The 26,481-nt window shown below is 62.6% G+C and overlaps 2 protein-coding genes across 5 annotated transcripts; one reads left to right on the plus strand and one right to left on the minus strand.

Annotated features, from left to right (window-relative positions):
• Nucleotides 1-2,106: 2,106 nt before the first annotated feature.
• Nucleotides 2,107-3,177, plus strand: PHLDA2 (pleckstrin homology like domain family A member 2). The gene is made up of 2 exons (XM_019755611.2): nt 2,107-2,636; nt 2,886-3,177. The coding sequence occupies exon 1, from the start codon at nt 2,231-2,233 to the stop codon at nt 2,624-2,626; it is 396 nt and encodes a 131-aa protein (XP_019611170.1). The 5' UTR covers nt 2,107-2,230; the 3' UTR covers nt 2,627-2,636; nt 2,886-3,177.
• Nucleotides 3,178-3,986: 809 nt separating this feature from the next.
• On the minus strand, nt 3,987-24,998 carry SLC67A1 (solute carrier family 67 member 1). Of its 4 annotated transcripts, none has more exons than XM_019755688.2 (11): nt 24,878-24,969; nt 23,810-24,105; nt 20,170-20,267; nt 19,365-19,525; nt 18,948-19,080; nt 10,752-10,870; nt 9,862-9,969; nt 9,598-9,698; nt 6,658-6,759; nt 6,307-6,427; nt 4,068-4,301 (listed from the first exon to the last, which is right to left on the minus strand). In XM_019755688.2, exons 2-11 carry the CDS (start codon nt 23,951-23,953, stop codon nt 4,114-4,116), a joined length of 1,275 nt encoding a protein of 424 aa, XP_019611247.2. In that variant the 5' UTR covers nt 23,954-24,105; nt 24,878-24,969; the 3' UTR covers nt 4,068-4,113. The 4 variants fall into 4 exon arrangements, with proteins under 4 accessions (XP_019611249.2, XP_019611250.2, XP_019611247.2 ...); XM_019755689.2 differs by lacking the exon at nt 24,878-24,969 and adding an exon at nt 24,474-24,802; XM_019755690.2 differs by lacking the exon at nt 9,598-9,698 and having other exon boundaries at nt 3,987-4,301; nt 23,810-23,998; nt 24,878-24,998.
• Between the last annotated feature and the right edge of the window lie 1,483 nt (nt 24,999-26,481).

Consider the following 26,481-nt stretch of genomic DNA (forward strand, 5'->3'; position numbering starts at 1 on the left):
GCCCCATGGCCCCAGCACCCCACCCACGCACACCCACCCACCCACACACCCACACACACCATGTACCCGCAGGCAGGTGGGGCTCCGCTCGCTCCTGGGAGCCAGGCCTGCAGGCACACAGTAGGTGTGTCGGAGGCTACCCAGAGCTCAGGTCCCACTGGCTGGCAGGCTCTGGTGGGCCCCGCAGAGCCCTGGCCCCTTGGCTGATGGGCTCATGGTGGCTCCCTGGGGCAGTGACAGAGCCCCACCCCGGGCCCACTTCTTCTGGTCCCAGTGTGCCCAGAGGAGCCTCTTGCCCAGGTCACCGCCCGGCAGCCCAGGACCCATTCAGGACAGCGCAGGTCCCTCTGCGGCCAAGTGCGGGGTGGGGGTGTCAGCAGTCCCACCCAGCCTGCCACTGGAATCCCCCCTACCTGTCAAGGGCTGGCAGCCTGCTGGGATACCTATACTGACAGGGAACTCACCCCCCCCCATGTTGTCTTGAGGGGAGGTCTGCCTCCCCCTGGGCCCCCCCCAGCCCCCCAGACTAGATTCCAGCTCCCCTGGGAGGACACTGACCAGGAGTTCCTGTGCCTGTCCTGTCCTCCCTCCCGCAGGCCAGAGTCCTGGGCACCATCTCTACCTACTCAGCTGCCCTGCCCTTCCACACCCCCCAACCAGTCCTCTGGACACACAGGCTCCTGCCACCTGGATGCCATTTGCCATTGGCACAGGCCTGGCCCAGGCCCTTGGTCTGAGCCGTGGCGCTCCGTATTTCTCAGTGACCCTGAGGGCCACGGTTCTGAACCACCCTTGGAGGGTTAGGGGTCTGGCCCAAGGCCACACAGCGAGGGCAGGTGGGGCAGGGTTGGTTCCAGAGCCAGCGCAGGAGTGACACCCAGAAAGCCCCACACTTGGTTTTACATTTGCTGCTACTGTCTTGAAATTTTTAATACTCTAGGAATCAGGAGACCTGCGTTTTCATTTTGCACCAACCCTGCAAATTATGAGGCGGAGTTGGTCACCGCCCCCACCCCCCCAGGGCTTCCTTGCTCTCTTTGCAGCCCCTGCCAGTCACAGCTGGGGTGGGTGTTGGAACGTGGGGGCCCTGGAGTGTCTATGCACCCCAGAAATCCCCTTGGCCGGCTCCACCCCCACCCCTGGGAACCAGGAGGAGCCAGCGATCACTTCCTGCTCCTATTAAACCCTTTAAAGGAAGAGGGTAAATAAAAACGCCAGTCGGCGCGCTGGCAGGTGATGACTCAGCCGCCCCCGCAGCCCCTCGCTGGGCCCAGACCGACCCTCCTTCCCCCGCGAGCTCCGCACCCCTCGTTTCCCGGGGCCTCTCGCCGGTCCTGCTCTCGTGCAGTCACAGCGGAATCGATCCCCGCCCCCCCTGCCCCCCGCGGACATCACGCTTGAGGCCCAGGGAAGAGGACAAGCCCCTAGGGAGGTCGGAGTTGCCTCCACCCCTCGAGGAGTTGTTCTAGCACTTTCTATGTGTTACCGAATCTAAAAAAGTGTCACTATCCGCATCTTACAGACGACAAAACGGGGGGTCAGAATACCAGCTCTCCGCGAGGGCTGGGCCCCGGGGGAGGACGGCAGGTCCGTCCAGGCGCTGCCCGCGGGTGGCAAGGTGCGTGATATGGCGGGCTGGGGAGGAGCTGCCGGAGGGTCTCCGCGGGAGGGCCCCCACGGCGTGGGAGAAACCAGGAGGCCGCGACCCGCTTCTGCCCAAAGAACACTGGAGCGGCAGGGCTGGGTGTCGGGGCGCCTGGAGGGTGGGGTTCTGGGCCCCGCTGTCCACAGCCCTAGAGCGGGTGCGGGCGCTTTCCGGGGCTCCCGGACCGTGAGTCACAGAGGGCAGGGCCGGCCTCAGAGCATTCCTCCGCCGGTCCGGCGTCCGGGGCGGGGTGGGGACCGCGTGTCACCCCATGGGGCTGGAGAGCCGGTGCGCCGGGGGACAGGAGTGGTGCCGGGGAGCTACAGACATCGAGAAGGGGTCGACCTGGTACCGGAATGATGCGGGCAGTGGGGGTGGCGGGACTGGGGGAAAAGGGCTGAGTGGGTGCATTGGGACTGGGTCCGGGGGAGGGAGGGGCGTGGTCTCGAGGGGGTGTGCCCCGGAGGGGCGGGCCGGGTCCGGGCGCTGGGCGGGGCCGTTATAAAGGTAGTGCCGGGTGCGCTGGGGCGCATTGCCCGCGCCGTCACCGCTTGAGCGCTTAGCTCGCGCCCGCTCCCCGCGGACATGAAGACCACCGGCGAGGTGCTGCGCGAGGGCGAGTTGGAGAAGCGCAGCGACAGCCTGTTCCAGCTGTGGAAGAAGAAGCGCGGCGTGCTCACCCCGGACCGCCTGAGCCTGTTCCCGGCTGGCCCCGGCGCGCGCCCCAAGGAGCTGCGGTTCCACTCCATTCTCAAGGTGGACTGCGTGGAGCGCACGGGCAAGTACATCTACTTCACCATCGTCACCACCGACCGCAAGGAGATCGACTTCCGCTGCGCGGGCGAGAGCTGCTGGAATGCGGCCATCACGCTAGCGCTCATCGACTTCCAGAACCGCCGCGCCCTGCAGGACTTCCGCAGCCGCCAGGAGCGTGCTGCGCCCGCCGCGACCCCCGAGCCCCAGACGGCCTGCGCGCCCTGAGCCCGCCGCGGTGAGTGTCACCCGCCTGTCCGCGGCCCCTGCCAGTCCCGGACTGTAGACGGCAGGGAGAGTTCCTGCCCCGTCGAGGGGACACTTTGGAGAGGGGGACCAGATGCCGCGCAATCGCGGCTTTTCGGCTTTGCGTCAGGAGCCGTCGCTTGCAGCTGTCGCCTTGGGGCCTCAGGGGACCCACAGGCCGGACCCCTGCCCGCTTGGCCCGGGCTCCGGCACAGCTCCCTGACATCTACTTTCCCCACAGGAGCCACACACTGGATGAGTCGGGCCTGACGCTGAGCAGCGCCGGGAGGGACCCAGGGGGTGCCCAGGATGGCGGGAGCCCACCTGCTGACGACGGCGAGGACAAAGGGCTGGGGCCGTGGGACCTTTCCGTCCGGAGTCGCCGAGTACCGCCCCGCTGCGCGGGCGCCTTAAATTATTGGACTATCTATATATTTATTTTGGTTATTTGTCGTTAAACCCTCTTAATATTTTGTTTTTTCATCATTGTCCATTCCGAATAAATTACTTGACCTGAAGTCTTTTCTACCATCCAGGTGTGGTGCAGTGAGGTTCCTGGGGCAGAGGCTGGGTTGGAGCCCCCTGACTCAGTGTGGGGGGTGGAGGGGAGAAGCTGCAACCCTCCCCTTCGGCCTGAAGGGCAAGGGGATGCGCTTGAATGAACGCTGTGTTGCTGGGCCAGCCCACACGCTCCTTACCAAGCAGCCTCTCCAGAGGTCAGGAAGTGCCCTGGGATTTGGCCCCCTGCTAACTTAATCTGGGCGTGACTTGGGGAGGACAGAGCTGGCATCAGCGCCTGCTCTGGGAGATCATTCACAAACTGCCTCACTGAGGTCAGTGCACCTCCCCCACCCCAGCTGCCCTTCCCACCCACGCACCACCTGTCCGGGCACCGGAAGGAAGCCCTCAGCCCTGCTGGCTCCTGACCCCACCCAGGGTTGGGCCATGGCAGTTCTGGGAGGTCTGTGATAGTGCTCCCTGGTTCTCAGGCCTGGCTGCCTGGGTCTACTCCCGAGCCTCAAATTCCTTTCAAGACAACCCATTTCCTTTCATAAGCAGGAACAACCGTGAGGATTAGTGAGAGCTAGTGGGCAGGGAGCTCAGCTGGAGGCCACAGGTCAGTGTTGGGGCAGGAGGTGGAGGGTTGGGAGGCAGAGAGCGCTCTGTCTGGGGCTGTGAGCAGAGCCATGTGGGCGTCAGTAGAGAGAACGTCTCACTGGATGTGGTGATAGGCTCCAGGGGGCAGGGCCCACCTCACAGCAGGACAAACGGGGGATTCTGCCCTCCCCAGTCTAGGGACCCAGCTGCAGCCTCCTCCTCCAGGAAGCCCTCCAGCCTGGGAGGCTCCATTTGTCACCCCCAGGCCTCCTGCCCAACCAGACGCAGGTAGGCACCGTGGGAGCTTGCAGAAATCAGGCCGGAAGAGGTTCCAAGGGAATTTATTGGCAGTCTATGCCCAGGGGCCAAGGTCACTGGACTCTGTTCCTCTTCTGGGGCAGAGGCTGCCTCCAGAGGACCAGGAGGACGAGGAAGTTGACGGCAAACTGCACATGGCCAAAGACAGGGACACCGAAGCTGCGATACAGGAGGCCGCCGAGGGTGGGCCCCACGGTGCGGGTCAGCGGCTGCACAGAGGCGCAGAGGCCCAGCATGGTCCCTGGGGGGTGGGGGGGGTGAGTCAGGCTTGGGTAGGTCCTCAGCGTCACCACCCCAGCCACCCACTTCCTGGACACAGCAGATGCCACCCCTGTCTCTGCAACCCTCCTCTGTTTCCCCAGCTCTGTCCCTGGCCCTGTGGGTCCGCTTATAGACCACCCAGCCGCGGGCCTCACTAGACCTTGTCGGAAGTGCCCTGCCCAGGAAGCTTCCAAGCACAGGATAGGCCTGGGAACCAGCACAGGTTGCAAGCCAGGCCCTGCCCTCCCAGGCCACCAGGGAGATGGCCATGGGATCCCAGCCGAGGGAAAGTGGGGAGGAGGGCCTGGTGGGGAAAGGTCCTCCTGAACCAGTGGTGAGAGCTGGGGCTGGGGTGCAAGGCAGGCCATGACACTCCCAGTGTCACCCCTACAGCCCCCAGCACCCTCATAGGAACTGGTGGGAGCGAACCCCACAGGGCTGGGGAGGGGCATGGGAAGGGCACCCCACCTGCCTGTCTGCCCCCACCTCCAAGGTTCACCTAGCTGTCCACCCCCGCCCCACGCCCCCAGTTACCCGACACCCTGTCTCCACGCCCCTCTTGTCAGCTGTGCCCTGTGTGGGCGAGCATGTGGTGGCTACTGTCAACATGGACATCTGCCCAGAGGGTCCCCAGCCCCAGGGGCGTCAGAACCCCAGTCTCCGGAGTTGGAAAGCCTGGCCAGGAGCTGCCTGGTGAGGCCCCGCCCAGGCTCAGGGCCCGCGTGGGGGAAATTTAAGAGCTGCCTCTCCCATCGCCCACACGCCCTGCACACACCCGGGAGCAATTACCACCCCCTCTGTGGTCTCGGGTTCCCAGAGCGGGTTCCCAGGCTGGCGCTGGGAACCTCCTGGCTCCTTCCAAGCTGAGAGGCGGGGCCTTGGGCACAGTGAGGCCCAGGCCAGGCCCCGCCCTCAGCTCCCCAGGCCAGTTCTCCTGCTGCCCCTTCCTCCTGGCCTCTCCAAAGTACTGACTCACCACCTCCAGGAAGCCCTCCAGATCCAGCCTGGCCTCCCAGGACCACAGAGCCACAGGTGTGAAAGGCCCTGGCGGCCCCCAAGGCAGCCCTGAGAAGAGGCCTTGCCTGTCAGCCGCCAGGCCTCCCTCCCCGCCTACCCCCCACACACACACACAGACAGGTGGACGGACTGAAGGTCAACCAGGCCCCCTAAGCTTTCTGGTCCTGCTACTGGGGAGGCCTTCACCCTCAACCAGCCCACAGAAGCCTGTGAACTCAACCTGTACCATGCCCAGGACAGGGTAGGGGCAGGAGCTCGGGCACTGTCAGGCTCAGGGACCTCCAGTCTGGATGGGAGACTCCTAGGCTTCAGGAAAAAAGCTGGGTGCAGAGTGAGGGCTGGAGGTCCATGACTGGGGGGCACCTGTGTCCCACCGGGCGGCCTGAGGCTTCCTAGATTTAACTAGCTGTGTGCCTTCATTCACTCAGCACCTGCACTCCCCTATGTGCCAGCCACGTCCTGGGAGGGAAGAGAAGATGGGGCCCAGCCTCCGGCCTGGCAGGAAGCCCACCCCCTTTCTGGCCCTCTCTCCCGTTCTCCGCTCACTGGGCTGTCTTCCTAACTGGCCTCTGTAGGATCCTTTCAGATGGGCATCTCCACACCTTTGCTTAGCTGGAGCTCCCCCTTTCTAGTGAAATCCTGCCCGTGCTTTATTGCTAAGCCAGACACTACCTCTGGGAAGCCCTCCTCCCATCCCCCTGCACTGGTCTGCAGGGCCGGGTGAAAGGCTGGCCGGGCCCGGCTGGGTGGTGGCCAGAATTGTCACCTGAGCCTTCTTTCGACCCACCACTCCACCCTGCCCACTGAGACCCCAAGCCACCCACCCACTCAATTCGCTCTGGGTCCAGGCAGACTCAGCCCCAAATCGGGCTAGCCGTTGCCTCTGAAAGCACTCAGCAGGCTTCCCAGAGAGGAGGGCGGAGGTCTCCCCAGGCCTGCCCCTCGCCAGGCCCGGGGTGCAGCCTTACCTGTGTCCGAGGCCGAGACGGCCTTGGTTAGAATGCTGTCCGTGACCACGTTGAGGGTACACAGGCTGAATGTGAGTCCTGGCATCAGGAGGCAGAAGTGGAGGACACTGGACATGGATGCCTGGCACAGGGCAGGACAGGGCCGTGGTGACTGGGGGACACCAGGAGACCAGGGCAAGAGGGACCATCCCAGGTTCCATAATGGTAGCCCTGGGTGGGGGTGGGGGTGGGAGTGGGGGTGGGGGTGGGGGTGGCGCCCAGTGTCTCAAGTGCAAACAGCACAGGTGAAGAGGTGGGAGCGGGCCTGGGACCCAGTCTTTGCTGGGGGGCAGCCTGAAGGGGTGTTCTCACCATGGCGAGTCCCACCATGCAGAAGACCAGCACGCTGGCCTGGAGCAGCGCGCCCTCCGAGAAGTGCTTGTTCAGCTGCCCAATGACTAGGCCCTGGGTGATCTAGGAGAGGGGACAAAGGGGGGGTCTGGACTGCAGCCGGCCCCCCGGGTGGGCAACCCCCACACCACAGGCTGTCCAGCCCCTAGCAGCTGTCAGGTTCAGGTCAGCAAGCAGGGTGGGTCCTACGGTACCCATGAGGGCTCCAAGGCCCTGAGGAAAGGAGGGGTGGGTGCCTCACACACATGCACCCCCGCACGTGCACAACCAGCCACTCATAGGTCCTATTTTCACATTCAAAACTAATTTCGTCTCTTTAATTTCAGATGTGATAAACATGTTTTAACCCAAGAAGGGCCCGTTAACTGCTGATGGAGGGGTGGGGGAGGCAGTGGTTTATGGTGCAGAAACGTCTTTTCATTTGAAAATGCTCAGTGTGGCCCTAAGTCCAAGCCTGGGGACCGTTGTGGCCCTGTGGAAACCCCTCCAGCGTCACCAGGCCCCCATGTGTCCCCTCCCCCAACCACGCTTCCTCAGTCCCTCTGAAGTCCTCTCACCTGGGAGGTAGGGCCTGCCCATTTCACAGATGGGGGAGACTGGGGCACAGAGAGGCAGACGTTGGACGGGACCTAGGCCCAATGCCCCGGTGCCCGTTTGGGTCCTCTGCCCGGCTGGCCCAACCAAGGCCTGGCCCTGTCAGGCTCATCAGCTATTGCCTTCCAGGGGCCATCCTGTGCCGGGACCTGGGCCAGCAGCTTTGCGTCCTCTGCACACCCTAGGAGATCACCACCCCAGTTACAGCTGGGTACACTGAGTCCTGGAAGGCTGATGTCACTTGCCCACCAGCAAGTGCCTGATCAGGTGAGGTCCCCAGAGGCAGGGAGCAGCCAGACGCCCCGAGGCCACCTGCTGTTATCCCACTGCTGCTCAGGCCTTCACTCCCAGCTGTGTCCTCCTTGCCTCCCCAGGGCCTGGCCAGCCAACAGGGAGCTGGTTAAAGATAAATTACCTGTTCTGTGCTCCCCTTCCTGCCCTTGGAACATCAGGGACACCAGGAATGTGACTCAGTGGGCAGGCCCAGCCCAAAGGCTACTCCCTGGTCCTCTCACCTCCTCTACCAGGCAGGCAGGAAGTGCCCGGGGCACCCTGGGCTTGGAGCAGTGCACACTGGGGCTTGGGGGCAGGCAGTCTGGGAGTCAGTGACCCCCTGGGCTGGAGTCAGTGCTGAGCTGGAGTCAGTGCTGAGCTGGAGTCAGTGCCCGCCTGGGCTACGGGGTGGGCTGGGGGTCAGTGCCCGCCTGGGCTACGGGGTGGGCTGGGGGTCAGTGCCCGCCTGGGCTACGGGGTGGGCTGGGGGTCAGTGCCCGCCTGGGCTACGGGGTAGGCGGGATACGTGTCCTGGGGTGAGCCCAGCCCTGCAGAATGGGACTGACCACTCTCTTCACTCCCTGCCCCTGCCTGGCATACAGAAACTGGTTCAGATCAGAACCATAAACGTCATACTTAAAAACAAATCCAACTTTCAGCTTTGCTTTATCTTCCTTTTTGTTTGTTTTAAAGGAAGACCTATGTGGCAAGGCCCCTGGTGCAGTCCCCTGGGAGGGACCCCAGTACGGGGACAGGTTTACATTCGGCCTCGGCATTTCATACAAACAGAGACCAAGACCCTGACGTACTGGTGGTGGTGTCTCTCCACTGTCCCTTTACCTAAAACGAAGCCGAAACATGTGTGACTTACAGGCTATTACGTGAAACTTAACAACACGCCAGGTGTCTCCCTTTCTCCCCACCCTCCCTTCAGAGCTCCTGTCCATCCACCCCCCACCCCCACCCCCCGCCCCGCAGCTGCCGCCCTGTCCCTGGCCTGAGCCTCCCCCCCCCCCCAGCTGCCGCCCCCAGTGGAACCCTTGGCCAGCCAAAGCACCCAGGTCTGAGCCCACCTCCTTCTGTACCAGCAGCGGGAGCCAGGCCACCTGGTAAGACCTAGGCCAGCCTGCGGCCCCACTGCACTCCGAGTAAATCCGGTCCTTCTTGGCCCTGCAGACCACCCCCCATCAGAACCTGGTCCCGTCCCCTCAGGCCAGTGTCTGTCCCCACCTGAGGGCCTGGGCACTTGCAGGGGGCCAGGCTTGGTCTCCTGGGCCTGGGGGCAGTCGTTTAGAACAAGGCTTCAGTGGCCCACAATTTGAAATGTTATTATTGTTGTTTTTGTTTCTCTTCCCTCCAGCGTGGCCTGGCCCCGCCCAAAGAGCTGAGGCCTTCTTGGCCCACGTTGGGGTGGGCCCCTCCCAGAGAGGCTATTTTAACCCCTGGGTCTATACCAGTCCTGTGCCAGAGACCTGGGAAGCAGATGGCTGGGAGGTGCCAGAAATGCCACACGCTTCCAGAGAGGTAGAGAGCCTCCCTACTGCTCAGGCATGTCCCAAAATAACCCCTTTGGTGCTCGGCTGTCAGGCAGACGTCCCAGGCAGTGGTGGTGGCAGCACCTGTCCCCACCACCCTGGGCCTGGTCCAGGTGCCCAGGAGGAGCTGGGGCTGCTGGGCTTGGGCAGGGCTGGCTCTGGGCCTAGAGCTGAGAGCCCTGGGGATGGCAGACAGGACACCCCAAACTGCTTCTAGGGTGCCTCCTGACCCTGATGGCCCATCTTAGGGCAGCCCACAGTGACAGCAGGATATCAGAGCGAGAGCCTCGCTCACCATCTTGGCTCATCTAATCAGCACCACGACCCCACGAGGGCGAGGGCGGGCTGGCTGGGAGTGGAAGTTCACGGTACAGAGCCCGGAGGGCCCAGCGAGGCCCGAGAGGCGAGAGAGGAGCATGGCATGAGCGCTGCGGAGACTCCGCTCATGTCCCACTCCCCAGCCCACCTCGCGGGCCCTGTGTGCCCGGCACTCACTCACCATCAGCAGAAGCCCGAAGAAGGACAGGAGGTAGCCGGCCTGCGCAGGCTCCAGCCCGAAGAATTCCATGCAGATGATGGAGAACATGACCGTGAAGAGCCCTAGGCAGGGGTGGGGTCACGGCTGCGAGGCTGTGCCCAGCCCTCCCTCCTGTCAGCTGGCCAGACAGAAGGGATGCCGCCCTGGCCACAAACCTCCATCCCATGGCCCCCAATTCTTGGCGGCACAAGGCTCCGGACGCCCGGTGGGCAGCCTGGGACTCACCTGAGGGGAAGCCGGAGATGACCTTGACGAGGAACACTGGCAGAACACCTGGCTGCAGCAGGAGGTGCGCGATGGCCTTCAGGTCAAACACGCTGGCCTTGCGTTTTCCTGCGCACCCGGAGAGGCCCATCAGCTCCTCCCTGCCTCAGCCTGGCTGCCCGGGGGCCAGGCCCATGTCCCTTTACGGGCACTGCCCCCACCCAGGTCCTCCCTCTCAGCTCTTTCTGGATTGTTCCATCACAGCAACTGCTCAGGGGCCTCCTGTCCCAGCATGGCTCCCAGGTGGGTCTACCCCAGAATGCGCTCAGTCACTGGGCACGCACTGGTTGGGCTGGGATGCCCTGGAGGAGACCCCTGCTCCCCGCAGAGCCCTGACCTCTCCCTAAGGGGCCCTGCGGCACTCTGCCCGACACCTCGGCACCCCCAGAGCTGTGCTCCTGAAGCCAGTGCCCTCAGCACCCTGCGCTCGGGGCCTCGGGGTCCTGGCTAATCCACCCCGCGGCATCCATGGTCCCTCCCGGCCCGCCCCAGGCCTCCCTGCCCTGGACCGCAGCCTGTCTGACTTCCACCTCCATGCTCTCCACAGACAAGGGCCCTGCTCCGTGACCACACTCAGCTCAGCTCAAAGGTGCTGGCACCCCGAGGGGCTCAAGAAAAGGAAGAGGGCATGAGTGGCCCCTGAATTCCTCCCTGTGCCCCCGTGCCCAGGGACTGGGACACGCTCCCAGACAGGAAGCCTCTGTGGACGCTTTGGCATGTAGTGGTCTCAGCAGACTGTCCATGAAGGGAGGGCCCGGATGGAGGAGGCCCCAGGTGTTGGGCAGCAGGAGGGGAGGCCTCGTGCCTCACACCACCAAGTATCTGGACGCGGCATCTCTGGTGGGACTTACCTGGGGGGTCAGCCTGGCCATGGGCGCTGGCCCTTTTGGTGCTGACGGGGATGCAGGTGAAGCTGAGGATGGCCCCCAGGAGGTTGAGCAGAAAAGCTATGATGGCTGGACACTGAATCCTGGGAGCGACAGTCATGGTCACACAGGGTGTGGGTGCCACGTGCAGCGTCCCCCACCTGCACCTTCATACTTAGGCCTTGACAGCTGAGAACAGCTCAAACCCTACCACCCACAAACCACAGCCTGTGACCTGGAGGGCAGGGGCTGGACCCCTCAGGGCACATTTATTATGCAACAGATGGAGGAAAAGATAAAGTCACACTGTGGCTGCAGCCCTCAGTGTCCATAGCTGTAGGCCCCAGCAGCCTCTGAGGCTGGGCGTTGGCAGGAGCCAGGATGGTGAGCCCCAGAAGGGCTGGGCGGATTCTCCGGGGGGGGGGCGGTCGGCCCTCAGGCTGCAGAGGGGTAGGAAAAGCCCCCAAGGACAGGCCTGCTGTGTGCGAGCACACGCCCCCACTTCTCCTGGCCTGGGCAAGTGTGTCAGAGACCCTGGGGACCTGCACTGAGCCCTGGGGACTGCTGGGGGCCTGTGCCTCCGCTCCAAGTCATGTCTTCCGTGGAAGTGGAACCAACCTGGAGGAGCTGCCCCGACAGCCCCTGGCAGAAGTGGGCAGGGCAGTGGGTCCCACCCATTTTACAGGGGAGGAAACTGAGGCTCCCAGGGCCCTCAGTCCTCCTCCCTCTGGTGGGGCTGGAGGGACCTCCTGGAGTGGAGGAAGGCACCTGAGAAAGCAACTGTTCCCCTTTGGGAACGGTTCCCCCTTGGTGACTTGGGTCTGGAGTGAGACACGTACCGTCTGATGGGGAGTAATACACCTTCCGGGAGGGGCTGGTATGCTGGACCTGGGGACGGGGTTGGCCCCCCACAAACTAGGACGCCACCCTAAGGCCACCTTCCCGCCTGCCCATGTCACCACCAAGGCTGTGACTCAGGTTCTCCCACTGTCCCATCAGCTTTCACTTCTAAGGGAGCCTTTCCCGCCATGAGTCACCACATGGAAGCTCAGCCCTTGACCCTGCTCTTGACCCCTCTGGGAGGCACAGGCAGACCTTTGCCTCCAGCTCCAGGCAGGCTGTTTAACCTGTCACCATTTCCTCCTGAAGGCTGGCCCAGCCTCCTCCCCAGGGGAAGATAAGGAGTGGAAAGGGAAATGTTGCTGAGCCCGGCTGCTTAGATGTCCAGGCCTGTGCACAGCTGAACACCTTTCCCCTTAGCAGCAGAGAAAACTCCTATACGTCCTGCAAGGGACCTTCTCTCTGGGCCCCGGGGCTTCCTCCCCAGAGGGCACCTTGTCCTCTGACAAGGGCTCGCTCTATCAGATGGCCAGTATCCAGCCCCTGAAGACAGGTGGGCCTGGGTAGAAACCTGTGCCGAGACCAGTGGACATTAGACAGTGGAACGAACATGTGAGCTGTTCCCAGGGACAGCCAAAGGCCTGTCCCAGACCTTACCAGAGCCCCGAAACCTGGCCTGGCCAGGACCTCAAGGCACAGACACGAGTGGGAGGTCAGTGTCCTGGGAGACAGCCCCTGCTCCTCCAAACTCAGCCAGCCACAAGGTGGCCTTGGCCCTCCACGGAGTTCAGAGAGGGCTTCCCCCACCCCTCCCCACCACAGCTGCACGAGTGTACACAGACACGCAGGGCCCACTCACATGCACACACAAACACACAGGGCTCCCTGGGGAATCACGGGCCAAAAGGGCTCTGTTCCACGCAGGACCAGGGTGGCCAGTGGGGCCTAGAGCCTCGGCCACCCTTTATTTCTCAGGCTCGGACCTGCCAGGCTCAGACAGTGGGTCAGAGGTGGAGTTGGCACTTGTCCAGCCTGCATGTGCCACGACCCATCTTCGCCCCCGCCCCCACCCCCACCCCCTGCCAACGCCCACTGCCCAGGAGGCTGATTATACAGCCTTTCCAACCATGGGAGAGCCAAACACAGGGGCCTTTCCATTGACTGGCGGGCCGAAGGGCAAGAGGGCACTGGACCCCAGAGTGGCCCCGCAGCCCCCTTCTCTGGCTGGCAGGAACTGAGCCATGACGTGAGCAGGGCCACAGCGGCCCTGGTGGCTGGCCCCAGAGAGGAGCTCTTTCTTCATCACTGGCCTCAGAGGCCCACATGTCACTGCTCGGGCCAACAGGGACAAAACCTGCTTTCTCTGCCAGATGCCCCGGAAATGTGGGGGAGCAGAGGCGGCCACTTAGATGGCTATTTTGGGAGGCTGGTGACAAGCGAGGGGCGGGTGGCAGGGAGCCAAACTGCTTCTCCTGGGATCTTGCCTGTCCCTTGCGTGGCGGCCAGGGAACCAAAGGGGCACAGGAACGCTGGGGGTGCTGGGAGGGGGTAGGGGTGTCCTCCCCACTCAGAGTTCTCTCCAGCTCCCGGGGACAGGAAATGGAAGGGAAAGGCAGCTTCAGTGCCTGGGCCTCTGCACAGAGGGTCTTCTCAGGTGGAATGCCCTCCAGCCTTGTGCCCAAAGCCCGGGCGCCCCTCCCCATCGGCTTTCTGCTCAGAGTCAGCCCCCTGCTCTCCCCTCCTGCCCTGGGGACCTTGTGCTGCAGGATCACGAGGGATGGGGCTCTGGGGCTCACTGGGCCGTTTTTACAAATCGAGCAGTGACCATGAGGACAGGCACCATTTGCTGTGTCTTTGTCTACCCACCCCCTTTCATTTTTGGTTGAATGGATGGACAAGAGGCTGGATAGACAGACTCACGGATGCCATAAAAGGCACCCGAGTCCTTCTGTCCCTGTTTGTGGCTACCTTGATGGGTGACTTCCTATCCTCAGATACAAATGAGGGCTGAACTCAGGGATGCCACCCTCCCAGGACACCCTGACCCCCACCCCAAGGCTGTACCAGTCACTGGGGGCTGCCTGACCGTCCTGGAGCCCAGCCCACCAGCTGTGGTTCCTTGGGGCTGGTGGCCACTGAGGAGTGGCCACAAGAGCTGCCTTTCATCCTTATCTCAAGGCCCAGAGTTTGCCCATATAGCATTATCAGGAGGGCAGGGGTCTGGCCATCTGCCCACCCATGTGGACTCTGAGTGCGTCCTCTCAGCCCGACTCCATCCATCCCCAAGGTGACGATTACTGATGGAGCTGGAGCTGCCCTCCACACCTGCTGAGGCTCTGAGAGGTGACAATATGTGGCCAAGGGCTCCTGGCCTGGCCGAAGATGGGGCTCAGGGTCTCTGAAGCTGTGCACCCCTCTCCTGTCCAACCTGGGAAACAGGCTGGAGTCAGCTGGGACCCAGCTTCACATGATGTCTGGATGTGAGGGGCTCTAGAGTGTCACCGGATGTCCAGCCTGGGGCTCGAGGTAGAAAAGTCACCCTGTCCCACCTGATCCACACCCCAGAACACTGTGGCTAGAACCGTGGAATGGAATTCTTGTGGGGCCACTCCTGATTCAGCCTCCCCCCGGCTTCCAGATCCCACAAAAGCGCCTAAGCCATGTCCAGCCGAACCCCTGTGCAGCCGTCTCTCCCTCAAGCCCCGGTGCCCCCACTGCAACCACACAGGCCTCCAAGCCCCAAGGACCTTCACGCCCAGGGCCTGTGCGTGGGCTTCCTCTCCCCAGAACACTGTCTGCTCCAGCCCCTCCTTCAACGCTGACTTCACGTCTCAGATCTAAGCTAAGGTCCCAGCCCCGTTACTTCCGGCCCTTTGTGCCCTGTCTGTGTACTTCCCAGTGCCTGGAACAGCCAGGCTCTGTCTGCAGGATCTATGCATCGCCCAGGGCTGGGGAGGCAGAAGCCTGGCTGGCACCGCACGGCCTAGTGAGCCACCGAGCACCAGGTGGGGCAGGCAGCCTGGCTGACTGGTGAGTCACTCCTGTCCCAGAGCCATTCAGGGCAGCCCCGAATGCCTACTCATTAACTCTCAGAGGAAGCTGGCGTGTCACTGGGCGGAAACCGCCCATCAGCAGGATAAGGGGAACGTTCCCGTGCCTTCACCCAGACCAAAGGCTGGGATAAGGTCCTCAGGGAGGCCCGGTTGCCCGCCTCCTGATAAGAAGTACAGTAAGTACCAGCTGAATCCCTGAGGGCCCGCTGGGCCCAGCTCGTGCTGGGATCAGAGCTGGGCCACTCACCGGCCAGTTAGCGCCCAGGAGTGCTGGCAGCTGACACTGAGACCAGCTTTGCCTGACCTCCAGGGTGGTCTGTGGCTGGACGCTCCCCCAGCCCAATGCTCAAGTTCTCCCAGGCCTCAACAAGTGGCCACCGGATGGGCGTCTGCCCAAATTCCAACCAGTTCTGGGGAACAGAGCCCTTGGGTCCTGGGCTGGGGGCCCAGCTGTACTCATGACTTGCTGTGGGGCCACTCTGGGCTGGCCCTGGCCGGGCTCCAACCATCCATCCCAGAAGTGAGGGGAGTCTCCTCCAGCCCTGACTCCCCCCACCCCTGCTTGCTCTGAGCTAAGGCCCTCTCATCCGGAGCTCTGCCTTCCTTGGGTCTAACTGGGCCCTCCTGCCATCTAGCTGAAGGCCCATGGGTGTGCACCCTGCCCCTGCCCAGGCTGACACTAAGCATCAAAGAGCCCTGATGTCCAGGGCCAGCTCCTCCTGCTCAGAGCTGGATGACAGAGGGCCTCGCTGAGGTGCTGGGGCGAGGGGGGGGCTCCCCACCACTCAGGGGGTGCAGCCAAAGGCCCCTGATGCTAAGTCCAACCATCAGGCCTGGTGTCTCACCAGGTTCTGCCACAAGCAGCATTTGACTGGTGGCTCCCCCTCCTCAAATCTCTAGGAAGCCCCCCCCCGGGACATGACTCAGGTGGGCTGGGCAGGCTGGGTCTGCCCACCTCAAGGCCCTTTTGGGGGTAGGGTGTGACAGAGGCTTCCTCAGGCTGTGAGGTGCTGGGCTCAGGGCCATGAGTCACAGCCCCCCCCACCCCACCCCACACACACCTGCTAAGTGAGTCACAGCCCAGGTCTGGGACTCCAAGAGAGCCAGACCTCCCAGCCCTGAGCTCCAGGCTGGGCCCAAACTAGTTATACCAGTGTCTGTGCCACAGCCCAGGGCAGCCAAGGCCACTTCCTCCCTCTACCTGCTCCCTAGTGTCGGGGAATGGAGCATGGCTGGGGCCTTTTGGGGATGGGTCACAAGGGGTGAGGTGGGCAGGGAGGCCAGACAGGGTGCTGGCCTTTGCCATAGGGCATCATGGTCCTGGAGCCCACCACCCCTGGGCCTTGGACAAGACCAGGAGCTCCATGGGGGAGCCCCACCCTCTCTGGGGCCTCAGTTTCCCCACCCATCAAAGGAAGTTCCAAGGATATAAAGTACCTTGGATCTTGGGATGAAAGAGGGAAGCTATGGAATGTTCTGGAAGGTGAGGGCAGTGGTGGAGGCGCTCTTGAGAGCTGCTGAGAGTGAGAGGGGAGTAAGTGGTATCTTCTGAGTCAGCAGCGGGCTAGAGAAAAAGGCAGGCAATGACGAGATGGACCGTGGCACAGGGCTGGCGAGTGGAGGCCAGTGTGTGTTGGTGAGTGAGTGAGTGTGTATGTGTGTGTCCCTGAAACAGGGCCCAGCCCTCACACCTCACAGCACCCCTGGGAGCAAGCAAGGGCTGAGGGGCCCATTTCATAGGTGAGACTACCTGGCGAGGTGAGGAAAGGTGCCCGTGGCCCATGACAGTAAGTGGCTGGGCTAGAAGGTGAACCACCTGTCTGAAAGGCTGAGAAAGTCCTGGTGGGTGGGGCAGTAAGTGAAGGGCTCCTCCCTGCCCAGCCTCGCCTGTTCCCACACCCTCTCCACACCCCTGACCCTCTTTCTTCTCTTCCTGGGGAGACAGCTCTTTTTCCTGACCATGACTCATTTATGGAATCAGGCCCCTGCCTCCGCCCAGCATGAAAGGGAGGCCGGTCCTGACCAGGTGGAATCTGTGGTCACTGTCAGCCTCTTAGAGGCCGCAGGCTCTCCCCTCCTTGGCCCACATGCCCCTCAGTTTCCAAAATATCTTCTTGGATTTCCCCCCTTTCCATCCTCATTATGCCTCTTCTTTGACCACCCCCACCGGCCGTGAAGCAAACCAGCTCCCAGGGCTTAGAAATCAGCCACAAGGACGCAACCCTGCTCTCCCCCAGCTCAGGCTCGCTTGCCCAGCCTCCTGTTCTCTTGGGCACCCAAGGGCCACCAGACTCAGCCTAGAGGGAGACCCAACTCCCGCTGTGTCCCGTGATGCTCAGATCTCAGCAAGGCCCACAGCTGCCCCAGGGCCTGCCTGAGTCGGGGCATGGCCTTGTGTTCACACCAGCATCCCACCCATTAGAAAAACCAAGCCAGAGTGTGCCCTCTGCCCCTAACCCCACGGCCACTCCTGGTCCAAACGCCATCCTGTCTGGCCTGGACCAGTGCAGTGGCCACCTCGCTGATCTCCCGGCAGCGGTCCCACCTCTCACATTTTCAACACAGCAGCTGGGTTATACCTGCCCAGGGCTTCATGGGCGAGCCCTGCCGTCCCCTCCTTGCTCCCCCAGTCCAGCCTGAGTCCTGCAGGACAGGGCTTCCCCTCCCCTCCTTGACGTCAGGTCACCACCTGTCCTCGTGGCCCCCAATCCTGCTGTATTACTCTTACACCATGCAGTTCAATCTGACCTGACGGGGCCTGTCCCATTCCCACTGCCTCCCAGAACCCGATGCCAGGGGCACTTAGAGGGGTCCACCCTCCTGCCCGAGGCGCTCAGCGGAGGAGGGTTCTGCTCAGACTCTGATGCAAATGCTGAGGCGGGGGACGGGAGCAGGGGTGGAGACCGCCCAGAGATGGAGGTGTTGTGACAAGGCCACCATGCCCTCTGTCCTCCAGTCCCTAGGGCTCAGCCTTCCATCACCGTTGGGGTTTGTCTGGGGGTACTCGGGAGTGTGGGGAAACTGAGCCCCCAGAGGCCCAGGGCCTGGCATAGGGTCATCCAAGATTGGAGGGCCTGGTGTCAACAGCACCCCTGCCATCCTGTGTGTGTGCACGCACGCATATGGTAGATGTGTGTGTGGTTCAGATGCCAGGAAGGCTCCTTCCCTGAAAGGAGTCCCAGGGCAGCTAACCCAGGCCTGTGCAGGGTGGGCGGCTCAGGAGCTGGCATACGGCCTCTGGTTAGGGAGCAAGGAAGGGCCTCCACCCACAGCTGGGCTGGGCAGGCACCACCCAAACCAAAACCAAAGGCTTGGGCCAGAATGAAGGTCAAGTGTAAGGTCCACTCTTATGTAGAAAGCGGATTTTGAGTGGGTGTTGGGGCACTTCTGGGAAGGGAGAAATGGGGGTGGGGGAGCATGGCGGGGCTGGTCTCCCAGCAACGGAAGGGAGGTCTCCCTCCCTAGCCAGCCAGGGTGGGCCTCTCCAGGGCCAGGTGTCCTGGGTCCAAGGTTAAGCTCTTCCCCCAGGAGGCAAGCCCAGGGCGGCTGGTATAGCCAGCTCTGTGAAGCCCCACCGCTGGGTCAGGAGCCTTGGGATGGGGCCCACCCTGTGGAGCACGTGTGGGAGCTGAGCTGCCGGCTGGGCTCTCAGAGCACTGGTCCTGCAGGCCAGGGTCTGGGGACTGGGGAGACCTTAGTTAGATCTTTGGGTATGCAAAGCTGATGTGTGTGCGTGTGTGTTTAGGGGGTACCACAGGGCTTTATTTCACATACACTAGTTATTAAACTTCCCGCAAGCTGCCCTGGCCCCTCCAGAGGCTCAGATTTGGCTTCAGGCAGTGCGTCCCCATCGCAGGGCGCCAAGGGCGGGGGACCCCCTCCCCCACCGCCTGCCGTCAGGTTTCCTTTAGGAAATTAGGTTTCCTAATTTCCGTCTGGCCGGAGCTTGCCAGGCAGGTCCCCCCAGTCTGGGACTGCCCTGGGACGAGCGGCCTGACCCAACCAGCGACCGTGGGACTGCAGCGCAGGGCCATGGCGCCTCCTGCTGGACGCTCCGCCGCTCCGGCCCCTCCGGCCCCTCCCGTCGGGTAGGTCCCCGCAGGTCAACCTCCCGCCGACGCAACCTGCTCAGCGTGCAGATGAGGGAACCGAAGCCCGGAGAGGTGGCCGGGATGGGCCGAAGGCCCTGAGCGCGGCGACGGCGCGGAACCGACTCGGCCATCCTGACCAGTACTCCCACCGCCCTCGCCGTTCCGCCCTCCAGCCGGTCCCTGCCCCGACCACTTACCCGTAAGCGGTGCTCAGGGTCCCACCGAGCAGGGAGCCGAGGATGGTGCCGACGCCGAAGCAGAGGCCGAGCCGGCTCAAGGCCGTGGGGCGCTCCTCGGGCGTAGACAGGTCGGTGATGACCATCTGGGCGGCTGGGGGAATGCGGGGACTGAGCGGCGCAGACCCCTTGCAGACCCCTCTGCGGCCCAGGCCACGCCCACACATCACCCCCAGAACCAGACCTGTCCTGCAGGCCACGCCCACACCACTCCTCCCCTTTGACCTGCCGCCCCGCCCCCTCCCGCCCAGGCCACGCCCCATGTCAGCTTTTCCCCACTTCTCTCCTGCCCTGCCCTCCGCCCTGGCTCCCTGGACAGGCCCCCAGTCCCACTCCCCAGTCCTCCCGCAGCCCTGGAGGCGCCCTGCCTGGTCTTACTGGGCATCGTGTGCATGAGCGCCGCGGGCAGGCGCGAGGCGAAGAGCAAGGCCACGCCGGGCAGGGCCGGGCTGCAGGAAGCCGCCAGGAGCAGGTAGAGTGCGGACGCCGCCAGGGAACATATGGTGAACGCGGCCCGCGCCCCGCGCTGGTCCGCAAACCTGGGGGCACCGCACCTGTGACCCTCACAGATGTGGGGCAGGGTCCCCGTTCCCTGGGACAGCGGGGAGCCCAGGCCAACAGGGCTGATCACGGATACCCGGTGCTGGGAGGCTGGGGAGACAGCCTGGTCCTGGGCCCTCCTTAGGCCCGGGACCCCCCCACCCTTCCAGTGGGGCAGCTTTCAGTGACCTCGGCTGTCATTCCCTATGACAATAACTTGTGGGATCTGGGGGGACCAAGGGGATGTGCGCGTCTTACACAGTGTGTCCCAGGTGTGGGCCTTTCTCCCTCTGCTCGAGGCAGCGCCTGGAACCCCTCCCTGAGCCCCTGCCGTGTCTGCTTTTACTGTGTCTGGAGTCCCCAGAATTGACTTTTCCAGAAAAGTTTCTGGTGAGGCTCCCAGCTCAGCAAAGCTGGGCCTTTACAGCCATGAGTGTCTCACCGAATAAATCCTCTTTCTGACCACAAACCAGAATTAATGGAAGTTATGGGTGGGACGCGCTAGGAGCAGGGGCTCCACCCAGTATGAAAGGCACTGAAGCCCTTCTGGGCCTGGAGGTGCCATCAGCCTAGTGGGCCCATGTGAGGTTGGGGGACCCCGCCTGACCCAGCCTGTGACCTCTGAGGGGTGGGCCCATAGTACCTGCCGAACACGGGTCCTCCCAGCAGCTGAAGCACACCAAAGGTGGTCTGCAGGTAGCCAAAGGTGATCGAGTCCAGGCCCAGCAGCCGGGATAGGTACTGAAACACAGGGGGGGGGCCATGGGAAGGGCTGGGAAGGACCCCAGGCTCTGGAATTGGAGGTTCTACCTGGGTAAGGAGTGGGAGGAAGCGTGCATCTATCTGTCCCTGCCACCTCACAGTGTGCCTGGGACTGGCCCTCGGCCTCATGCTCACCTCGGAGGGGCCTCTGGGTCCAGGCTTCACGGAGGGCTGTGCTCAGTGGAGGCAGCTGCTGGCCCTCCTTCCCCTCTGTGGGGTACACCGCACGAGGGTGAGGGGCGGCATGTGGGTAAGGGGAGGCACCCAATCCCCACCATTTTGCTTTCATTCACTTAAAGCTGATGGTGAAGATGGTAGTGTCTCCAGGTCAACAGGAGATTTTCTCAAAGTGCTGTGATGGCCTCCAGGAGGTGACCCATTTCCCAGCAGGACACAGGCCTGCTCTGTGCTGGGAGCCGCTCCTGAGGGATGCCCATGGGGGAGCAAAATGCAGTGAGCAGTGTCCCTCCAGGGAGCCCGAGGAGGCAGGGGACCCAGGTGTCCTGTCCTAGCCTGACTCCCACACCCCTGAGGCTGCTGCTTCCCGCACCCTGGCCTCTGAGTGCCTGAGCCCTCCCTTCAGTGATCCCACTTATGATGGGTTAGATTGTGTCCCCCACCCCCACCCCAAAGATATGTTGAAGTCCTCACCTTCAGTATTCAGAGAGTGAGTTATTTGGAACTTAGTCTTTTGAGGTAACCGAATTACAGAGAGGTCACAGAGTGCGCCCTGATCCCCTGTGGTGACTGGTGTCCTTTTGTAAAGGGGGAACTCAGACACTCACACAGAGGCAGAGGCTGGGATATGCGGCCACAAGCCAGATACGCTTCACAGGGAAGCCTGCAATACACGTGTTTGGACTACTGGTGTCCAGAACTGTGAGACAATGAACTTCTGTTGCTCTAAGCCACCCAGGTTTTGGTGCTTTATCATGGCTGGCCCAGGAAATGAAAGCACCGCCCCTGACCCCACTCCCTGTGCTCTCCCTAAGTCTGGGACACCCACTGCTTGCTTTCTCTTTCCCTCACCCTGCTGCTCCCCAGTGCAGCTTACAGCCCAGGGCCATGGGCTCCTGTTTCCTCCTTCCCTGCCCCTCCCCTAACCTGGGTAACCTGGGCAGCTGAGCCAGGCGGGGGACGCTGGGAGCGCAGCTGTCCGACAGGTCTCTTTGTGGACTTGACAGTCATCGCACATTCCCCTAGTGAGTCCACCCTCTCGCCCCCATACCCCTGTACCCACCTCCTCCCCCCATTGCATCCCAGCCTCTGGCCTCCTCAAGGGCAGGGCTCTGGAAGGGCTCTCTCTGCCCGCCCTTCTGTTAGAGGATGCACCCTGCTGTTTTTCTCCGCTTTCTCTACACTGCTGCCGTCTCCTCCCCTTTGTTACCGTTGCAGCAGACCCCTATGAAGACCTGCCTGCCTCCCCTTTCTCTCCTTCACCCCTCTCCTATCAGGCACTCCCCTCCCCCTTCCTGGAGGTCACCCCTGACCTCCTTGCTCCCCCAAGCACTCAGCTTCCTTGCTCCTCCCACTTGCGAGGCTGCCTCGTGGCTCCTCCCCTACCTTGATCCTATCTGCCCTGGACTGTCCTGCTTTTTCCTGCCAACCTGACCTCCACCTCCGCTCACTTGGCAGAGCATCAGTTGGTGATGGGAACACCGTGTTCAGAATGAGCCTGACGGCTCTATGCCGGTGGCACAGAGTGACAGCTGCCCCAGTCCCTCTGTCCTGAAGGGCCCCTGCCTCTCCACTCAGAGTCTCAAAGCATCCGAACTCAGTGGGTCCATACTGGCTCTTGGTCTCCACCCAAGACTGGTCTCTGCTCTACTGCTGTCGCCTCCACCCTCCCAAGGGTTCAGGTCCAGATGTGCAGGGACATCCTGACTCCTCTTTCTCACACACCTGTCCAATCCACTGGCAACTCCTAAAGCTCAGCCTTTGCCCCAGAACCCAACTCTCGCTGTCCTGCCTCCTCCACTGCACCTGCCCTCCTAGTGACCTTGCGCCCCCTCTGGCCTCAGCTTCTTCTCCCCTCCACTCCCCCCACCCCACTCCCGCCTCATTACCGCTCCAGGGCCTCTGCACGGCTAGGCTCCTCCTGGTCTCCTTTTAGCCTTTGTTCAGGGACGTCTTCCTGATCCCAAACCCGCCACCCGCCACACGTCCTCGGGCACCCCCAGCCCCCTGCCCCCCCTCGCCTTTCCACAGCTCAGTTTACCTAGTAGTGTTTACTGTTGGTGGGCGTCACTGTCCCTGTCCCCACCACACACAGCACAGTCCATGCTGTGCTCCGCTCTGCTGTGCTTAGAGTTCTGAGGACGGGCTGCTCATAGTAGGTGTTCGGTGCTCATTGCTGAACAAATAAATACACGCCCCTCCCCAGGAGAGCTGCCCCTGCTCTGTGCTGCCCAGCTCTTCACTCCCCACACCATCCCTCTGAGGTAGGGACAATTGGGACCCATTTTGTGATGAGGAGAGCCACGTGTCTGCCCAGACCACCCGCCCACCAGACAGCTAAGGAGCGGAGTTGGGCTTGGACCAACCAGGCCATTGGCTGGAAGTGAGCTGGGCTTGGGGGGATGGGTGGGACCAGGTTGGGCTCACGGGCTGGCTTGGGACCTCTGGCAGGCCAGGGATGGTGACAAAGGCGATATCCCCTCCCACCCAGATTCCCCAGGCCCAGGCTGCTCAGGTGAGTCCTGGGGAACTTTTCAAAGTGCCACAGCCCCACCTAGACCAGACAGGAAAGGACCTCTGGGGCTCTGGCACTTCCAAACCTCCCTGTGAGGGCGCTGTTGGCCAGGGAGGGTGAGAGGGTGAAAGTGAGTGTGCCAGCTCCACAGGGGTTTGAGTGACACACGAGTGTGCCAGGGGATGACTGGCTCGTGGGGGAGGGGGCGTAACAGAAGGCAGTGCCCACGTAACCAACTGCCTGTATGGCCAGGCAGTTTCAGACCAGGAGACGCAGCATGCAATGAGTGCAAGGGATCAAGTCCCGCCCTCCCATCCTGGGCTGGGGGACAGAAATAATCTAACACTTGGGATGGGAATGTGGGGTGTGGACAGGCTGCATGAGGATGACCAACCAGGACCAGGGATGAGGGGGAGCCGTTGTAGGTACTAGGCAGGTGTCTGGAGGGCCTGAGCAGAGGCGTGAGTGCAGCTAGGAAGTGAGCAGCAGGGGTGTGTGTGTGTGTGAATAGGGCAAAGGCCCCAGGTGGGGCAGGAGGAACAGAGCTAAGGCACCGAGGGGAAGGGGTGCTGCCAGGAGGAGGGCTGCATGGCAGACAGGGTGGCTTTCTACAATCCCTCACCAGAGCTGCTGGTGCAGCCAGAGTCCAGGACAGGCTGATGGAGGGTCAAGAGGCACAGTTGCTTGGTCCCTTAACTTGCTCAGCACCAGTGTGGCAAAGGGCCCCCAGAGAGAGGGGTCCCACCCCTGCCCCCAGCCTTTGCATGGATGATGAGAGGGACAGTGATGGCAAACTGGTGGCCAGGTTGCCTGGGGAGGAGGTACTCACTGGTAGGATGGAGAACTGCATGAAGAGGCAGGTGAGCTCCAGGGTGGTCAGCACGTAGGTGAATAGGAGGACCCAGGGCCGGCCCAGAGTGCCCATCCCAGCAGCGGGCTGACCCTGGCCCCTGGGGGCGCCAGCTCCTGGCATCTGGGCAGGTGCTGCTGGAGACCTTGCAAGTACCCAGGTAGGAGGCTGGAGGAACAGGCAGGGGCAAAAGTCCCTTTGTGCTGGGGGAGGGTGCTGAGTCACCGGGCGGGAGGCTGCTGGTGCACCGCCTGACCTCTCTGCCGGCAGAGGGCCTGCAGGAGAGGACAGTTCTGCAGGACGCCCAAGCGGGCCCTCCAGCACCTGCTCTAAGACCTGGGACCAGTCTTGCCCTTGGAGAACGTGGCAGGTGGTACTCTCCCTTCACAACTGACAACTCCAGATGTCTGGGCACACAGCCCCCGTGGAACTGGACACAGGCCCTCCCCACATGTGCCTCACACAGGAAGGCACCCGCACCCCATTTGTAGAGGGAGACAAGGCCTAGAGTGGTTGCTGACCCCGCTCAGGTAGGTGCCTCCTGAGGGTGTGGGGCTGATTTGGGTCCCTGTGCTGGGGGGCCCTCCTTAGGCCCACAGTGCACCCCCCACCACTATGGAGCAGCTTTTAGTGGAGGACCTACCTTCCCATCGGCCCCTGTCAGACCCTGAGTGGCCTGGGGGTGGAGTGGGGGACACAGCTCTCAGCCTTGCAGGTCCCTGTCTGTTCCTCACACCCTAATCAGCTGGAACCAGATTCGGTGGCTCCACAGAGGCCTCCACTAAATCTTGCCATATTAACACGGACTGTTTTGAATGAATTAACGAACCGGTTGGCCTTCAAAGCCTGGGTCCTGGGGTGGAGGGTGACAGCAAAGAGGAGACCCTGGGCTTCGCTCAGCCGCCCTCCCCATCTTGGGGTGCAGGGAGGTTGGGGGAAGCAAGAAGAGGCTGACAGCTGCAGGTCAGGGGCACCTGTCTAGGCAGGGGCTGGACGTGGCGCGGGGTGCGTGTCAGGGGCTGCCCTGGCCCAAGTGAGCTCCGGTACCTGCTTTCACAGAGCTCAGCTTGGGCACAGGTCCGGTGGGGTGAGTCCTCCTGGGGTGAGTTAGAACCTGGCCCTTCCGGGACTGGGCTCGGGGCCCCACCCTCTGGGAGTGACAAGACTCTGGCCCTCTCAAAGGGACCTAGGACCCCGCCTCCTGCCCGCGCGGGGCCTCCTCGCTCATTGGCCGAGCCCTACACGCCCCCCGCGGGCCCCGCCCCGCGTCCGGGTCATCCCACGCCCCCTTCTCTGTCCCTGGCCTGACTTTGCCCAGACTTGCCTGCACCCCTATTTCTCCCAGCTTGGACATAGGGTGGAGAGGGGCAGGAGCAGAGGGACAGGGACGGGGCACAGGGGCTGGGAAGGACAGGAGGGGAAAGGGGTGGGGGGAAGGGAGAAGAAGAAAGGAGGGGCCACAGAGACCTGGAGGAGGGGGGGGGAGACAGGCATTACTGGGACCCTCACCCGCAAACCTGGAGGCTGCTTCGAGTTACAGAGATGTCAGTTTTCCGCATTTTAAGCTGCGGTGACCCCCCCCCCCTTGGCGGGTAGGTGGGGTGTAGGGGTGTGCTGACAGACACCGGTAGCCACTGCTGGAGCTCTGGGGAGCACACAGACTCAGCTTCCGGCCAAGCAAAGTTCCCCAGAGAAGTAACCAGACGCCCACTCAAGACTGCCACCCCTGCCCAGCAGGTCAGAGCCAGGCCACAGGCCCAAATGTCAAAACCAAAGTCTCCTCTGCCATGTGTGAACCACAGCTCAGCATAGCAGAAAACCTCAGGGGACAAAGAGCTTGAGATGGTGGGCCGACAGCCTGAGTCCCTCCTGTGGTGCCCAGGGAGGGATGGGAGGGCAGGCCGTTAAGGGCAGAGCCAGGGAGCCTAGGGACCTCTCTCGGTGTCTTTCAGAGCAGGGCAAACGGGCCCTCCTGTCAGGGGGAGTGGCTCACATCCCACCTCTCTGCATAGTGGACCTGTGTGCCAGAAAGATTTGTTTGTATCTGAGGTCAGGGTGCTCCGTTCTCTGCCAACCAGAGATGTGAAGGGTGAGAGCACCCAGAGCTAGGGCGGGTGAACCAGCGGGGGTTTTCTGGAAGGACTGCACAGAGGGCTGGCCTGGGGTAGGGGTGTGACAGCAGTCTTAGGGCGTCTTAGATTCAGGACCCCTGGGGGAGGATTGCGGTGGTGCTGTGCTCCGTAGGGGCGGGGAAGAGACTGTCCCCAGGGTGATCCAGAGCCCCCAGGGCCTGTCAGACTCCCTGCCTGGCTGCTTCCTAGTGACCTGGCCAGGAGGTTGGAACATCAGCTGGCCCCTCCTGGGTTCCCCCAGCAGAGACTGGGGTGTAAGAGTGCCTAGCCTGCCAAGTGGCAGGCAGGGGAGGCCAAGGACCCTCGAGAGCTTGGGTGGGCAGGAAGGGGCTGGTTACTCACCTCTCCCTCCTGTGTCAAGCAGGGCCTGTGGCGGTGTGAAACTGGTTGGAGCAGAAGCAATCAGATCTTGCCTAAGCATTTGTTGTGAACAGGCTTAGTGAGGGCGGGGAGCTTCCTAGTCCCCAGGACGTGTGGGAAAAGTGCCCTTAGGGCTGGATGAGGAAAAAGCAGCACCCC

Source organism: Rhinolophus sinicus, linkage group LG06, assembly GCF_036562045.2.
Source record: "Rhinolophus sinicus isolate RSC01 linkage group LG06, ASM3656204v1, whole genome shotgun sequence".
Taxonomy (NCBI): domain Eukaryota; kingdom Metazoa; phylum Chordata; class Mammalia; order Chiroptera; family Rhinolophidae; genus Rhinolophus; species Rhinolophus sinicus.